At 40.9% G+C, this 17,870-nt stretch overlaps 1 protein-coding gene across 21 annotated transcripts in view; it reads left to right on the top strand.

Moving 5' to 3' along the window:
- Positions 1–17,870, top strand: part of SH3D19 (SH3 domain containing 19) — a 178,058-nt gene that overhangs the window by 105,338 nt on the left and 54,850 nt on the right. For 9 of the 21 annotated variants that reach the window (XM_067035641.1, XM_067035654.1, XM_067035646.1 and 6 more), the window contains exons 3-6: positions 7,694–7,734; positions 13,751–13,793; positions 16,290–16,428; positions 16,556–16,718. In XM_067035641.1, coding sequence (XP_066891742.1) covers positions 7,694–7,734; positions 13,751–13,793; positions 16,290–16,428; positions 16,556–16,718 — 386 coding nt within the window. Of the gene's footprint in view, positions 1–7,693; positions 7,735–12,319; positions 12,361–13,750; positions 13,794–16,289; positions 16,429–16,555; positions 16,719–17,870 lie in introns of all 21 variants that reach the window. The other 12 variants (XM_067035655.1, XM_067035647.1, XM_067035642.1 and 9 more) reach the window with 3 other exon arrangements.

The raw sequence follows: 17,870 nt of genomic DNA, 5'->3' as shown, positions 1-17,870 counted from the left end.
AGAGTGTGTTAATGAAACTCATTTAAATATGTATTAACTTTTTTGTCCAGAAACCAAATATGTAAATAAAGGTTATACATATGATTTTCTTGTCTTTGAAAAAGATTAAGTAGAAAAATACCTGATGGGCTTCCCTGGTGGCGCAGTGGTTGAGAATCCGCCTGCCGATGCAGGGGACACGGGTTCGTGCCCTGGTCCGGGAAGATCCCACATGCCGCGGAGCGGCTGGGCCCGTGAGCCATGGCCGCTGAGCCTGCGCGTCCGGAGCCTGTGCTCCGCAACGGGAGAGGCCACAACAGTGAGAGGCCCGCATACCGCAAAAAAAAAAAAAAAAAAAAAAAAGAAAAATACCTGATGTAACTTGATGTTATATTATAGATCTCAGTGATTATACTTGAGCCGTCAATGAGATGAAAAAGTTAGTGAACTCAGAACTCATATAACTTTTTGCCTAAAGCTTTCAAAGTATTAATAGAAGTATTTTATAGTTTTGTTTTAGTTTTTAACTTTAGCAAAAGTCATTCGTATTGGATCTCAATGATTTTTCTTTACTAACCTTTATTTTCTAATTCTGAAGAAGGAATTCACTCCCCTTGCCAAACCCAAACTTTATGGAAGCCAATCAGAGTTTTAGAACTAAAACATAATTTGTTTACATTAGTTTCAGATAACTACACTTAATCTTATTCTTTCCATTCCCCACAGTGTATCAGATCTGGCTCTACATATTATGATGATGATATTAACTTAGACACTTTTAAAATGATATCATAGCTTTATATCTGTCTCAGTGGCAAAATATTATTTACTAACTCGTACTTTCTTCTCCCATTACATGATATTGTCTTAATCTAGCAGGCAATATAGGGTGATAAATTTTGACTGATGCAAGCAAAAGATGAAAGCACAATTATTTTTGTTATTCTGTAACACTAGTGTTTTCTGTTTTGAGAAGCAAATCAAGGTTGGCCCAAGGCTTTGTTTGTAAAAGTACTATATATGTAATGATTTTTTTTTTCTGCAGTGCAGCAAGTCGAAGTTTATTGTAGTCCTGAAATTAGTATCATTAAAAAAGCCGTGCACATAATCCTTGGTTTATAAACACCTGACTTAAAAAGGTTATTTTCATAGAACGACTGACTTCTTATGTTCGTTCTTAGAAAGACTAAATTTTTCACCTGATATAGCCATAGTACCGCTTTTCTAAAACTGTTCTTAGTGCTAGAAATTTCTTCTACTTCTTCTCATCACTGCCTTTGTCCTGTTCCCTCGCCTTGAGCCTCTACCCCCACCCCATTTATTCCCACTGCTGCCACCATCCACTTTGCAGCTGGAAATGGCAAAGCCAACATTTTCCCATCCGTATAAACACCGCTACTCTGTTTTGTTGCCATTGGCTTAGTGGTCCAACTGAGGGTGGTTTGCCTACATGGGACATTTGGCAATGTCTAGAGACATTTTGGGTTGTCAGAACTGCAGAGGGGTGGGGGGCTGGTACGTATAGGCCAGGGATGCTGCTAATCCTCCTATAATACACAGCACAGCCCCCCACCCCTAACCCCCTTAACAAATGTCAATAGTACCAAAGGTGAGAAAACCTGCGCTAGTTGTATTCAAGCATCAGCTCTGTCTTTTCCTCACCTCTCCCAGGGCTAAACTTAGACATCCCTCTTTTGAGCTCCCATAATACCTTGTATAACATTTTTTTCATATCCTGTTTATATCTTTTATTTGTTGATCTTGTCAATAAGATTGCATACTTCTTGAGGGAAGAGGTTATTTATTACCAATATTGGTGTCCCCAGTTTGTGGCAAAAAGTCAGGTACATAGAGAGAATACCATACGTGAATAAATGCTTTTTATTTTTATTTTGTTTTCCTGGTACGCGGGCCTCTCACTATTGCGGCCTCTCCCCTTGCGGAGCACAGGCTCCGGACGCGCAGGCTCAGCGGCCATGGCTCACGGGCCCAGCCGCTCCGCGGCGGCATGTGGGATCTTCCCGGACCGGGGCACGAACCCGTGTCCCCTGCATCGGCAGGCGGACTCTCAACCACTGCGCCACCAGGGAAGCACCTAAATGCATCTTTGAATAAGACACCCTAGACTTCTCCAGTGCCTTTCTGCAACTTCCAGAAACCTCCTCTTGCTCACTTTTATCTTCTTTTTCCTACATCTACTCATTACTTATTTTTTAAAACGTTAGTGTGTCAACCCTATCATTCATATACTTAGTTCCTAAAATTATGGATCTCCCCATAATTCAAGACATATAGTGGGATAGGGAGGGTGGGAGGGAGACACAAGAGGGAGGAGATATGGGGATTATATGTATCTGGATAGCTGATTCACTTTGTTATAAAGCAGAAACTAACACACCATTGTAAAGCAGTTATACTCCAATAAAGATGTTAAAAAAAAAAAAAGACAATTAATACCAGACTCCAGGGTTTCTTCATAAACCCTTTAAAAATGTCAGGCATGCCATAAACATCATGGCTGGTGCATACAGACCAGCTACAGTCAACAGTGCTTGTTCTAGGGAGATGTCCCAGACAAATTCCTACTTGCTTTTGAAACACTTTGCTGTCATATCCCTGACCCGTGGCTTCTTAGTGTTTAACCTAGCTAGTCATTCCTGGCACCAATACTACCCTCTGTAGCACGTTCCCACATCCTTTGGCATTGCATTTGGGTTCCATTCCCTTCTTATCTTTGACTATGGCTTCTTCATATGTGGGCCTCAAAACAAACCATGCTCAGCTGTCTCTTTACTCCTGATGGTTTGCTACCTGACGCTCTCTCTTTAGAACCTTTCCTCCTACACATTCTTCAGGTCTCAGTCAAGACACATGTCACATGTTAGAAGCCTCTCCTCGGACCCCAAGATTGAGTGATGTATACCTTCTCTGCATTCATAGCCCCTTGTGCCTACCCCTGTATACTATTAATAGAAAAGCAGTTGCAGTATTTGTCTTTCTTACCGAGGTCAGAGTCTGTGCTTTCAAGGCATTTCTGGTGCCTGGTACATATTATACATGTAATAAGTATTGGATGTATGAGAGAATGGATGAGACAGAATACCTCTTCCAGCCTGCAAATATTGCACCCATCTGGTTAAACCTTTCTGCTGGGAGGTGGAGATAAATCAATTCAAATGTTGAGAGCCTTTGGAGAAGATGCTACATACAAGGGGATAAAGTTTATGTTCACTGGCAGCTTTATCAGGTTGACTAGAGGGCTGTACCTCTAGATCACATTAGTTTAACTCCTTGTTAAGCTGATGGCTTTATTGACTAGTACTCTAAAGATATGCCCATGGCCTTTATTGAGGATTTTTATATAGAATGCATTTTAAAAAATATACTCAGTTGCCTCTGCACATAGAAAGAACTCCAAAACCTATAAGATGTTGCGGGAACCTATAAGATGTTGCGGGATGGGCACTTGCAGGCTTTATTCTGATTTGTTTACCAAATAAGCCAAATCCAGCAACTCCTGGATTTGGGAAAACAGTTTTTTTCCTTACCAGAGAGAGTGGTGGGGCAATGAATTTAAACTTGGGAACAAGCTGTTGCTTTGAAAGTTGGATAAATATTTTTTAATCTGTTTTATTTTGATAAAACATGATCCAAAATAAAAAGAGAGATTGGATTTTCTTAGATGAGATTAAGAACAACCATTGTGTTTGTTGTTGTTGACAACATTACAGTGTCATACTTTGCAACTTTTATTTTGTTCTTTCCTGTCATCTGCAGAGTCTGGATGAAACTTCAGTGTGAAATTTTGGGGGCCAGCTTTATGCCTAGGGGCGATTTGCTTACATATTGAACTTTGTGGGACAGTGGAACATTCAGAAACTTAACACCCATCCACCCAAGCCTGAACTGTAGACTTTTGGACTATAATCAGACAGTAGTGAATTCACATCTGGCTCTGCCACTCACCAGCTGTGTGACTGCAGCCCTAACCTCTAAGCCTCAGTTTCCTCATTTTCAAAATGGATCGTGTGTTTGGCACACGTAATAATAAGCTCTTCTCATCATCATCTTCATTGCTGAAATCTCATGTTGAGAAACTCTTTTTTTTTTAATGCAATTTTCTTTGCAAAAGACACTTTCTTAACAACTAAGCAAGGTTCTATGCAAAAACAGTGGGAGAGAGTGATCCTACAGCACAGCCTGGGAAGGGCTATTGGGGGAAAGTGGGAAGAAAGGATAGAAGGGGACCGTGAACAGCTGGGGACCCCAGAGTCCTGGAGGAAGACATATCAGCATCAGCAGTCACGCCTGAGACAATTCTGTCTTGACCGCAACTTTTGGTTCTCCTCCTCAGGAGCGAAAGCCATTTCCCCAACCCCTCGTTTCCCTCCTTGGAAGGTTCTTTGACTCTCATACTCTGTAGTGGGTTTATCTGCCGCACCAAAAACAAGGGCACCTGATAATAGGGCAGCAGTGCTTGTAGAGCCGAAGGCAAAAGATCTGGGTCAGCTCTGCCAGGCGCCAGGACGTGGGCTTATAAAATTAGAATGGAGTGAAGATGCAGTTTCACAGTCCCGTGTTTTGTCATGGAGGGGCCTGGGCTCAGGTTCTGTCTGAACAGCAGAAACCAGAGGAGAGCAAGTGAATCTCAAAGAAAAAAAAAAATCTCTTAAAAACATAAACTGTTAGGCTTACTATCTGTATGATATCAGACGCCGAAGTGAGACTCTGTCAAGGGTTGTATGTGTTGTCAGATGTGTTGTGATGGCCCTAAACGTTATGAACAAACATGAATCATGCTAATAGCGGCTCGCGTTTATTGAACACACACTTTGTCCAGGCACTGTGTCAAATGCTTTAATGGATTCTCTCTCTTACTGTTCACAGTGACCTCATGCGGGAGTTGAGTTATTCTTGCTTTTGTACGTGAGGAAACGAGGGGCCTTGGAGAAGCTAAGTAATTTAATTTGCACAAAGTCACAACAGCTGACAGGCAGAGGCGCCGAAAGTGAATATGGGCAGTTGGACCCAGAACAGGCTCTGCTGCCCCCTCCTCTGACCAGGGGTCATGTGGCCCTGTCTGCTGTCCCGCCATCCTGCCTGGATGTTCCCAGCTGAGACATGAGCCTGAGCTCGTGCTGAGGGAGGATTCCTCTGAGGTCTTCTCTTAAGACTACAGAGTGGTACCTTCCACTGCAGTCTGCGCTCTGCAGAGAGATGGAGATAAAGGCGCATCTTCAAAACCCCAGATTTTGCATCTATAGCTACGTTTGAGATACAGACATTGTATGCACTGCACAGCCTGGAGGCTACTCCAGCATCTCCCAAAAAACTGCTTCCCATAGAGGTGTGTTGGACCACAGGCTTTCTTTCTAATTCTCCCTTCCACAAAACCTGTCAACCTCTAAAGGAGAACTTTAGAGTTTGGAAAATGTTGTTTTAGACAGAAGATGGTTGTTTGGTTGGTTGGTTGGTTTTTAGATCTAGCCTGAACATGGTGCTGCAAGTCTTGAATTGTAGAACCTGAGCTGACCTCAGTCAAAATTCTATTTTGTGCCAAAGTTTCCAGTCTCGACACACAACTTTTTATTAAATTATAACATACAGAAAACTACACAAAGTGCACAGCACCACGAATTATCACACCTACTCAGCACCCCTGAAGGCCACCCTGTACTAGTTTCCTAGAGCTGCCCTAACAATACTATAAACTGAGTGACTTATAACAACAGAAGTTTATTGTCTCACAGTCCTAGAGTCTAGAAGTTTGGAATCCAGCCCATCAGAGGGGTCATGCTCCCTCTGAAAGCCGCAGGGGGTCCTTCCTTGCCTCTTCTTAGCTTCTGGGGGTCTGCCAGTGTCTTCGCTGTTCCTCACCTTGCAGCTGCGTCCCCAACTCCCCACCTCCATGGCATCTTCCCTTTGCGTCTGTGTCTTCACATGGTCCTCTTCTAATGACACCAGTTACATTGGAATTAGTGGCCCACCCCACTCCAGTATGACCTCATCTTCACAATAGTAATGACATCTGTATTGGCCTTATTTCCAAATAAGGTCACATTCTGAGGTGCTAGGGGTTGGGACCTCAATATACCTTTTTTGGGGAGGAAACAGTTCAACCCAAATGACCCTTACCATGTTCCACCCTCGTCAATATACCTTTCTCCTTCACAAAGGTAACAGAGTGTTGTAACATCCCTTCAGATCAGTGGAGACATTCAGTAACATTCCTTATACCCTGCCTGGATACATACATGAAACTTTGCCTTTTTTTTTTTTTTTTTTTTGGACCCCACTGCACGGCATGCGGGATCTTAGTTCCCTGACCAGGGATCAAACCTGTGCCCCCTGGAGTGGAAGCGCAGAGTATTAACCACTGGACCGCCAGGGAAGTCCTCTAAACTTTGGCTTTTTGAGCCCTGCTTCTGAGTACTGTTTCTGATCTTTTTAATGACTGTACCTGAGTCAACATAATACTAACATGCAGTCTCTGCACTTTTACACCAAGAAGTTTCTTCTGAAAACTTCAGTCAACCTATTTGCATTTTAGTGCTGTTGCCTCCTCTATGTTACCTTATACTAATTTTTTTAAGTAGTTGTTTACAGAAAGCCTTCAAGAACCTTTTAAAAAAATAAGTATTGCTGAAAATACTTATATTTTAATATTACGATCCTAGCTTCATAATACTGAAGACCTCCTGGAGCTTTTTTTTTTTCTTGTTTTCTTGTCTGTCAGAACAGTATATTCTTAAAGTATCCCTCCCATAAAATGAACTGATATATCATTGTATCTTCCTGAAGTTTTATCTTATCTACCTAAGAAACAGCAAGAGGATTTATACAGATTGCCACAAGCATAAACTTTAAAAGAGCACAAATTCAAAAATAAGTATAAATTTTTTAAAAAGCATTCTGAAAAAAAAAATTTATAAACAAGTTTTTTTTTTCCCTAAATCACATCATTAAAAGTTCATGGTTGTATATTTTTTTCTCAATGACTCCAAAGATAATTAATCCAGCTGGTTTGAATAAAGACAAGGAACAAATGAGCAAACAACCTTACAAACTAGAAGCGCTAACCTTTGCAGCTGGAGAGTTTTGGCCAGTGAGTAAGGTGAGGCTCAAAAGGCTTCTGTGACTCGCCCAAGGTCACATAGTCCAGGGGAGCCACGACCAACCAGCTATTGAGCAAAACTCAAGGCAAGCAGAAGACTTCTATTTTTAGGTGGTGATATTTTAAATTCTAATCTTAGAAAGAAATGCTGTTGGTCCTGAGGTCAGATTCAGTCTAAAAATGATCTCTTTTGATCTGATATGAGAAGACAGGAATTCTGATGTCAAACACAAAAGAGATATAGGGGGGGTCAGAATTCTTCTGGGCACCATGTAATTTCTACCTGATTTCAAGCGGTGTCCAGAAGTTCACTGGAAGACTCAGTATGTAGATAGCTATGAAAGCAAGCTTAAGGCAAAATTTCATTTACACTGTAGACACCTCACCAGCCTCGTCAATTCCCATAAAGCATCTTAAATACCAAAGGCAATTTGAAAAGTTTTAAAATTTATGTTTCTTAAACAGGATAGACCAGTAACTCATGTATCAGACTTGCTGCTTGGAGTCATTTGAGTCCCAGAAATGACCTGGCATTGTAAGTCATTCTTCTTTAAAAGGATTAATGAATGTATAATAATTTTTCTTTCTTTCTTTTTCTAGCCAAGGACCCTTGTCATCCATTAGAGCAGTAATCAAGAGATGTAAGTTTGTTTCTTCCTGCTCTGTATTTTCCTCTGCAGTCATTTTGAATGATGACTTAGATTTCCAGCAAGTGATTTTATTTGATGAATCTTACAAAGAATCTGACAAGAGTAGCTTCTCCTGAGGAGTAATAAACCATTTCAGACAAGCAGCTAGGTTTTCAGCATTCTTTTCAACTTCCGTTTATTGATAAGCCAGTTCCTCAGAACAATATTTTTCTCTAGAGAACTAAGCCATTAAAAAAAAAACTATATTATGTAGTCAATTTTAATGATCTAATATAAATTGGATGTAACCATTTTCTATAGGTAGAGACATCTGATGGGTTTCAAAAATATCAAACCCTGTCCTTTTTTATTGATTTACTTCCACAGTATTTTAATTTGACTCTGTAAATAAATGCTTAGGGAGATCAGCTCACACTTCCACATACATGCTAGAAGTGCCATAACAGAATTCTCTCTAAAATGGCACATTCATACTTTCTGACTTTACTTCTTGGTTAAAGCTTTAAAACTGGCTCTTGGTGCAGGAGTTCAACATTCTTTTTAATAAAAGGCTCTGCAAATGTCCCTTTTCCAAAAAACACATGGATTACCTGTTATTATTTTTTCAAAGATAAGAAAGGGATATTAAATGTTCTTCCCATTATTTGAGCTGAGGTCACCACCCTGAGGAGAATGTATCCTATTTTTAGAAACATAAGTTATAATATTTAGTATGAATTTAGGGTATCCACAGGTGTGAAGAGCGTGCATTTGAGCCATTGCAGTGAAAAAGTTGTCAGGTGGCAACACAGAAAGATATTCCACGCTTTCCCACAATTAATTTTTTCTTGGTGGTGCTGAATTATGAAGGTGTGGAAATGCCACAGTGGATATTGATGGGAATTCATATATGAAAATGAAAAATTCATGGTAACTTTGTATGCCTTAGAGCCCTTGGGGAAAAAGGGGCAGATGGGGCAGGGAGGGAATTTAAAAAGAAAAGTAGGGTTTGGAATTTAGACAAGATATTCTTGCTGAAGATATAATTCGGGGTAATTAAGTTTATAGGCAAAACCCTGGGAGTAGCTCAATATTTAAGGAGATAGAGTTGAGAATAGAGAAGGCAAAAAAAAATTTTTTTAAATAAACAAGAGAATAGAGAAGGTGACAAAAGACAGAATCTTAGGAAATATTGGTGTCAGAGATCAAACTGTGCCTTTAAGGTTCCATAGGGCCAGAGAGGCGTGAGGTCCTCTCACCGAGTCCTGTCTGCTGGCCCCTGCCTTTGTTCCCTGGCTTCTTACCTTTCCTCCCTCTTGGATTTCAGAGGGATTGTAATCCGTACCTGATTTCCCGTAGATCCTCCAGCATGGCACTTGCTTACACTGAGGCCCCGGTGCCCTGCAAGGCTTAGGAGAAGGCAGCTAAGGAGGAGTGGGCAAAAAAAAAAGCTGAGAAAGAATGATCCCAGTAATAGAAAAACTAGGAGACAGCTGTATGTTAGAGGTCAAGGGGGGAGAGGTTTTCAAAGAGAATGAGTGAACCGCAAATAGCTCTTAATGCTGCAGGAGGTGAGGTGACAGGAGCTGAGAATAGGCCGTTGAGTGTGTGCTCAGCAGTGACCTTGGAGCGGGCAGGTTCAGGAGAACGTTGAAGCTGGAAGCCACACTTCATTTCAACAATGCATGGAGCTCGTGAGGTTGGGGCAGCTGAGTAGGCTACTCTTTCATGAACCATGGTGGTAAACAGGAGGAGAAGGATGGAGGGTCAAGCAGAGAGGAAATCTGGGCACGTCCATACACTGTGTAGGATGAGGAAGCCTGGAGACTTTTGTAGGCCGGGGAGGGAGGAACCAGGGGGGAGACCAGATTGGAGCAGGAGAGGCGAGGAAATAGTGAAGCAGGGCCCTAGGAGAGAGGGAGGGAGGAGGAGATGAAACAGAGGGAAAACGCCTGCTTTGAGATGTCTTAAAAAAAAATAATAACCCGGTGATCTTTTAATTCTTATATGTCACTCACTTTGTATACACTGAAGAAATATGTGTTGGTTTTATTTATTCCTGACGTTTAGGCAAGAAGGCCAAACAGATCCTCAGGTGCTGCCACATAAATACAGAATGAAGAATAATTGTGTCATCCCCTCTGTGTTTTCCCTTTTTGCCCATTCTGTACGAAAATGCTATAAGCAAATTTTGCCTTCCCCAACTCATTAAAATGTTTGCTTTCCTATCCCAGACTCAGTCCTCTATCCTTGGCAAGGAGAAAGACTTTATCACGTTGTTAAAGCAATATTCCTTAACTGGTTGTATTTTGAATTATTTCATAATGATTCTGGATCCAATCAAGACTTGAGATCCTCCTTTTGGTGTTCATTCTTGGGAGCCCTAAATAGTTTGGTCAAAGATCGTGAAAGTGTTCTAAGTGGATGTTTCTGGAAGTTCGTGCTTTTCCTTTCATTAACTTTTTAAGAGAAAATTATTCTTTGAAATTCACAGACTTAACTAGTATTTATTGCTCTCTGTGAGTCAGGAACTATTCACTTACATTGTAAAATAACACCCTGCGTGGTAGGTGTTAACCCCGTTTTACAGACGGTAGGGATACTGAGTCTCGGAGATTAAATGGCCTCACAAGGTAGATCTGAGATGTGAACCTAGACTTCCTGACTCCAGGGCCATTTTGAGCTTTCCACTCCTTGGATGTTCCTGTTATCATGTCAATGCCTCTAGTTTATACCCTGTCCCAAGCAAATGTAGTTAGTGAGTTATTTTTATTATTGTGATTTTCATTGGTAAGGTAGCACTATAGCAAGGATGCTTGTAATATAATAATCCTTCTTTGTGTTATTTTCTTCTAACAATCATTTAATTGATAATTTTGAATTATTTAGAATTAGGACTAGCATCCAGCTCTCCTGGCTCCACAGGAGTTTAGTTCAAGAAGCAAACTGCTCCCAGCCCTTCCCATAATGAGCTGTGTGAGATGGGATAATTCATTGGCCCTCTCTGATCTCAGTCTTCTCTTCTGTAAGGTTGGAGTAGGATGATCATTAAGGGTCCCTCCAGCACTTCCCTGGTGGTGCAGTTGTTAAGAATCCGCCTGCCAATGCAGGGGACACGGGTTCGAGCCCTGGTCCGGGAAGATCCCACATGCTGTGGAGCAACTAAGCCCGTGCACCACAACTACTGAGCCTGCACTCTAGAGACCGTGAGCCGCAACTACTGAGCCCTCCTGCCACAACTACTGAGCCTGCGTTCCACAACTACTGAAGCCCATACACCTAGAGCCCATGCTCTGCAACAAGAGAAACCACCACAATGAGAAGCCCGCACACCACAACAAAGAGTAGCCCCTGCTCACCGCAACTAGAGAAAGCCTGCACACAGCAATGAAGACCCAACGCAGCCAAAAATAAATAAATAAATAAATAAATTTTTTTAAAAGCAGAAATTTACTTAAAAAAAGGGGGGGGGGTCCCTCCAGGCTTTTGATCCTGTGGAAACTTAGGAGAATTCTTTATTAGTGCTAATAATGCAAATCCAGATCTCAGTCTTTTATAAACAGCTGAATATGAATTTGCTCTGTACTTAGAATTTAGCCATATGAACTAGAAAAGTTTGAAAATAATTCTGTAAAATGATATAACTTTGACTGAAAAACCTGCCTTTATTCTGCGGCCTTAATCCAAAATGCATGGAAGACTGGCCTTGTGTGGCAGGGTTTAAAAGGAACATGTTCTCTGTGGGCCCTGGGGGCAAATTTGAGTCTCCTGGTAACAACCTCATCAAAACTGTTTAATCTGGGAAAGTGAGAATGAGATTAAGCAGATAGTTGAGAAATTAGCAGGAAGAATGTGAGGTACTACATGAAAATCTGCCATGAAAATCTAAAGTGTTTCTAGCTACTAAACTTGTTCAAAACTGACAAAAAGTGCTAGTTATTCTGTAAGGATCAAGAGAAAAAAGAGATTTCAAAGATGAGTGAATATGAGAAAAAAAAAAAAGATCAGAGGAGGAGAGGGGAGAGCAAGTGACTCTGCAAGAGCGTGGAGGAGGTCTGTAAGCATGATTGGGAGACCTTCTCTCCCCTCATCCTGCTGCACGCGGTGCGGGATACCACTGTGCTAAGCGGGGGTTGGAGTGCTGTTACTAATGACCGCTGGGGTGAAGGGGCAGAATCAAGTGGAAGGCCACTGATCTGAAAGATGTAAACTGACTACTGGATTACCTTTTGAGTACTGTTCATACTTTAAAATTGATCCCTGTTGAAGGAGCAAATCGATTTTGCAGAATGATTTTTAGATTTTTTTCTTTTTTGCACTGTTACTAAAAACTGTAGGAAGATTTTTTTTTTTTTTTTTTTAACCGTGGTTATGTGTATGGATATCCTGGTCTGTACAGATATATCTTTGCCTGCAACATATTTCTTTACTCTCTGAAACTGTGGTTCATCAACTTTTCCATCGAAGTACAGAGGTGGGTAGAAACAGTGGCATGACAAAGACAGTTTTGCTGCTTATTCTTTTTAGAGCTTAGGCAACTGCGTTCACTCTTTTTTCTCTCTTTCCTCTTCTGTAACCCCATCTCTTTTTCCCTTAGCACTCATGAATAGTGCACAGCAAAAATGCCCCGTGGACGAGGTATGTTTGTGATGATAAATAACATGATGTCTTTTTAAAGTGCTGTGTCTGCTGATTCTGGCTTTAGTGGTGGTGGTGATGGAATTGTAGCACACTCGGTGAGCCTCTGACTTAACGAAACCATTCTTAAAAATCAGACCTGCCACTCAGAGCTTTAGCCTCTCTGTCCTCCTTTATTCCAGTAGAGAAAATGCACCTCAACTTGGTTAACTCTTGATAGAAATGTACCCATCCATCATACCAGTTGATGGTATGAGTACAGAACATCCTCCAACTTGAGATCCAAGGGTTATGGTTTCAGATGTCAGGTTTGCTTTGCTAACCCCACATAGATTCGCTGTCACAGCTCCAACCCCAGCCTAAATTTCATCCCCATCTCCCGTCTTCACCCCTGACTCCCGGCTTTAGCATCCTCCTTGTTCAGAGAGAACCAGAACTTAAGAGGAGGAAGAAAGAAAAGATTCACACCTTCAACCTTTTCAAGTCAGAAGAACTGAAAAAGTAGAGTATTGGAGACATAGGAAAGTAGAAGTAGTTTATATCTGAAACAAATTCCCCTTTGTCCACAAATTTTTACAGGATAGTATTTGAAGATTTTTTTGGAAAGATATCTTTTAAATGTGCTCCTTAAAATAGAAATAGTATTCTCTATTACACATGTGTGTAATATGTGATCCCATATGTGACACATTTTCCAGGTCATCTGGTTAAGACATAATTTAATTTTAAAATAAAATTTGGAAAAAATTTAAACCATCTAGCTTTTTGAGTTTGAGGTTTAAGGGAAAAGTTAGTGCTGCATATACAATAATACTATCTGCTATAAACATTTTTATAAAAGTGCTTTGAACACTTTTTGCATGTATTATTATTATCTCTTAATGTAAGTAATAAAACAACTTAAGGCTTGTAAAACTCCAGAAAAATTAGAAAATAGATGGAAATTTGACCACTTCCACTCTCTTTACAATAGAATTATAAACAAACATTACAAAAGTATAGTAATATGGATTAGAATAGATATTTAAAATTTTTTCTGCCCATTGTTATTTCATGTCATCATAATGCGCTTACCATGCAATTTCTATTTAGTAGCTGTCGTCTTTTCTCTGTTCATTCTTCAAATTATTTTTCAGAACCATGGAATGTGCTTTGGGGAGTTTTTGAAATCTATATTTTCTTATGCAATTCAGATATATAACTATAATTAACTTTATGCCATATGAAAAGATTGTTTTGATTTGCTTTTCTACTATGGATGTTAAAATTCATACATTCTATCTGATGTCAAATATAAGCTAACTTTTTCCAATAGTATATCCTATAAAAATTTAAACCTTTATTGAATGTACGAATTTTGTACTATATCAGTATATTCTTTCTTTTATAGCTTCTCGGACTTCTATTCAGAGTGAGCTTCATCGAGATAGGAGGTATGGTTATATTTATAATAGAGGACATGTATTCTGCTAATTATGAAGTAAAAGTGTGTCATCAGTTAGCAAGTTAAATATTTCTCTCTCATAAGGAGTGTTATTACAGCCTCATCAGTACATTTTCTGAATTAATCTGTAAGTTTGAATGATGATTTTGCTTGAGAGAAGAAGCAGTACAAGCCTGAAGATCGTCTTTTGACAGTAATTATTTACTGAAGCCAATTTAAAAATGTTTATTAAGCAAATGCTATATGGGGAGCATTGTTGTAACTACTTCAAAGAAATGCTTGGTACCTCGTAGCTACTTAGTAAATGTCACATGGATGAATGAACTGATGACAGGATAGAAAATTGAATAAAGGAAGGATAAAGAAAGGAAAAGAGTCAGGCAGACTAGATGGATAGCTGAATGAATCAAAATGGCTAGATGGATGGTGGGAGGGAGGGATGGAGGGGAGCAGGGAGGAGTGAGTCACTGGATAGATAGAAGGAAGGACCAATAGTCAGACAGATGGTAGGGTGGATGGAAGTGTGGACAGGTGGATAAATAGAAAGATAGATTTATGGTCCCTACTGTCAAATTTCTTAAAGTATTGTGTTGACTAATGAAGAACAAGGAGTTTATAGTCAGACATAGCCAAGTTCAAATGCTGACTTTGCTTTCTCACCATGGGACCTTGGGCAAGCTCCTTACCCTTCTTAGCTTCTATATCCCCACCTTTAAAATGGCGCTAATCGGGCTTCCCTGCTGGCGCAGTGGTTGAAAATCCTCCTGCCGGTGCAGGGGACAGACACGGGTTCGTGTCCCGGTCCGGGAAGATCCCACGTGCCGCGGAGCGGCTGGTCCCGTGAGCCATGGCCACTGAGCCTGCGCGTCCGGAGCCTGTGCTCCGCAATGGGAGAGGCCACAACAGTGAGAGGCCCGCATACCGAGAAAAAAATAAATAAATAAATAAAATTAAATTAAATGGCGCTAATCATACTTACCTCATAGGGTGGTCATAAGGGTTAATGCGTGTATAGTGGTTAACATTTATTAACTAGTAATTCATTATCTAGTTAGATAAAAGCTATATAAAAATTGGAATGATTCATTTGGATTCCACACAGGGAGGTGAAAGTAAGTTCCCTGTGGCACACTTAGCATAATGTCTAAGAGGGGATTGGCTAAATGCAATTTGTGAACCGCTAAATGCAATTTGTGAACATGCTCATTACAGAAAATATTGGAAAACTAATAAAAATATAAAGAATAAAGCACAGCGTATTCACTCTCCAACATAAAGACAGCAACAATTAATAGCTTTGAATAGTACATTCCAGATTATGAAGATAGGTAACAAGATTCTGTACATACATCTCAGAATCTCATTTTTCTCTATAATTAGATCTTATATTTCCCTTTGTCAATCCAGTTTCTTCTAATATATGACTGTTTGTGTTTAAATAATATTTGTCTGTGAGGTGATCATATTCTTTGTTTAATCATTTTTCTCACGTTGAAAATATGTGTTCTTATTTCAGTTATTTGTGCTAATAAATAATTCTTGTTATTTAAATTTTTTAAAGCTGTAAGTAGAGGTTTTTAGGTAATACAATTCAAATTTAATCAATGGGCAGTTTCTACTGATTCACAGGCTAGCATGAGAGTGTGTGTACGTGTACAGTTTTTATAATGGCAGTGCTTTTTATTTTCCACAGAGTTCTAGAGAAAGGCAGAGGAGGTATCATCATACCTATTTGTTAGATGAGAAAAGTGAGGCTCAGAGAGGTTGACTGATTTGCTCAGAGTCACACAGTTGGTATTTGTTAGGAAATCAGGTTGAAGGTAAAATGTAAGCACGAGACTGTAGAATCAGGTTAAGAAAATGATGAAAGAAGCCACACCTAAATCACTGTGGCTCCAAGTATTGAAGATGAAGCATCAGATTCATATACAAACTGACCAGGAACACAGACACACACGTCAGGGTCTAGAAGTGAACAAGTAAACTCTAAACACTTAAAGATCGTTCTGAATGGGGGAGAGGTAGAGTGAGGAGAAAGACGCTGTTCTTCTAATACATAGTATCATTTCAGAGTATGTACTTTATAATAACGGAAATCTAAACATTTCCATTCAACCAGTGCATTTTTCTGTCTTATGGTACCCTATGTTTGTGCCATAGGCTAGATAGCAGAGCCCTGGGTTGAAGAGGTTGTATGGGTCTTGGTCCCCATTCCTATCAGCCAAGGCAGAGCGAAGTGTGCTCAGTGTACATCTCTAACTCTCTGAGGCCAGTGTCATGGAGGACGGCTGTCATGTGCTCCCTCGAAGCCTGCCTCAGTGTACTGTCAGAGATAGCGCAGGTCAGACAGGTCACTTCTGTGACTATGGCAGTTCTTATGTCACTTTCTTGGGTGGTAGTTATTTTCATGAATCTCTGAACATTTACAAATAGACAATAGCTTGTTACCAAGCTGTAAAATCTCACTGAGGCTTCTGTCTGCTAGGCGCCCAGAGATCACCATTGTGGCAGCTGAGCCGCTGAGGCCCACCTCGTGGTTTCCAGGAACCGCACCCCCAGGACTGGCATTTCCCCCATCTTCCGCAGCGGGCCCTTGGAGGCCCAGTGAGCTGGTTCCTGCTGAGGTGAGTAAATACCGCATCATCTCTCTGCATTTGACTTTTAATGAAGTTCAAAGATAAGAACAGTGAGACTGTTAACACCTTGGCTGTCACCCATAGGTGTCTAAAATCTTCATCCTTCATTCTGCAGCTCCCACCATCGTATGAACAAGTCATAAAAGAAATCAACCAAGTTCAAGTTAACACTACAAATAATAATAATGCTGCTGCCACTCCAAGGCACACTATTACTTCAGCAACTCAGACTGACTTTTCAGAAGAAATAGACAACCATCTGCCTCAAAGTAACGCAAGTAATTTGTCTTCCCTAATTCTGACCTAGCTCTAGGGAAGGAATCGGTAGGCTCCAGCCTTTAAAATAATTTGCAATTTGTGCATAATTCATTGAGCTCTGCTTCCCAGTTGTCGTGATCACTGTGTGCTCGCTTTATTTGGGTTTGCCGTGATTATTATAATAGGTCATTCTTCATCCTCACAAGCCACAGCCCCAATCTCTAGGGTTCACCCTAGTTCATAACACAAAAACATCATCTTTTTTTATTTTTTAAAAATTTCTTTATTTTATTTTATTTTTGGCTGCGTTGGGTCTTTGTTGCTGCGCGCGGGCTTTCTCTGGTTGTGGCGAGCAGGGGCTACTCTTCGTTGCGGTGCGTGGGCTTCTCATTGCGATGGCTTCTCTTGTTGCGGAGCACAGGCTCTAGGTGCGTGGGCTCAGTAGTTGTGGCATGTGGGCTCAGTAGTAGTGGCTCACGGGCTCTAGAGCGCAGGCTCAGTCGTTGTGGCGCGTGGGCTTAGTTGCTCCATGGCATGTGGGATCCTCCCGGACCAGGGCTCGAATCCATGTCCCCTGCATTGGCAGGCAGACTCTTAACCACTGCACCACCAGGGAAGCCCCCAAAACATCATCCTTTTAACTCATGGTTGGTATTACTGCTGATGCCCTTTATTCCCACTGAGAAAGCTGTTATATTTAGCACTTAACTTGATAGGATGCTAAAAGTGGTTGTCCTGTTAGGCTTTTAAAAAGCATTATATTGGGCTTCCCTGGTGGCGCAGTGGTTGAGAATCCGCCTGCCGATGCAGGGGATACGGGTTCGTGCCCCGGTCCGGGAAGATCCCACATGCCGCGGAGCGGCTGGGCCCGTGAGCCATGGCCGCTGAGCCTGCGCGTCCGGAGCCTGTGCCCCGCAACAGGAGAGGCCACAACAGTGAGAGGCCCGCATATCACAAAAAAAAAAAAAAAAAAAAAAAGCATTATATTAAGATAACAAATGAGAGGAAGTTACTTTGGAAAAGTAAAACAAGAATTTGTGGAATTTTGACAAAAGAGAAATGGTCATTGATAAGTCTACTGAGAATCAGGAATTTAATGGTGTTTTAAAATATTATATAGGGACTTCCCTAGCGGTCCAGTGGTTAAGACTCTGCATTTCCACCGCAATGGA

The sequence above is a fragment of the Kogia breviceps genome, chromosome 6, assembly GCF_026419965.1.
Source record: "Kogia breviceps isolate mKogBre1 chromosome 6, mKogBre1 haplotype 1, whole genome shotgun sequence".
In the NCBI taxonomy this organism is placed as follows: domain Eukaryota; kingdom Metazoa; phylum Chordata; class Mammalia; order Artiodactyla; family Physeteridae; genus Kogia; species Kogia breviceps.
Note: the sequence above shows the minus strand (reverse complement) of the source record. Positions and strands in the feature narration are given on the sequence as shown.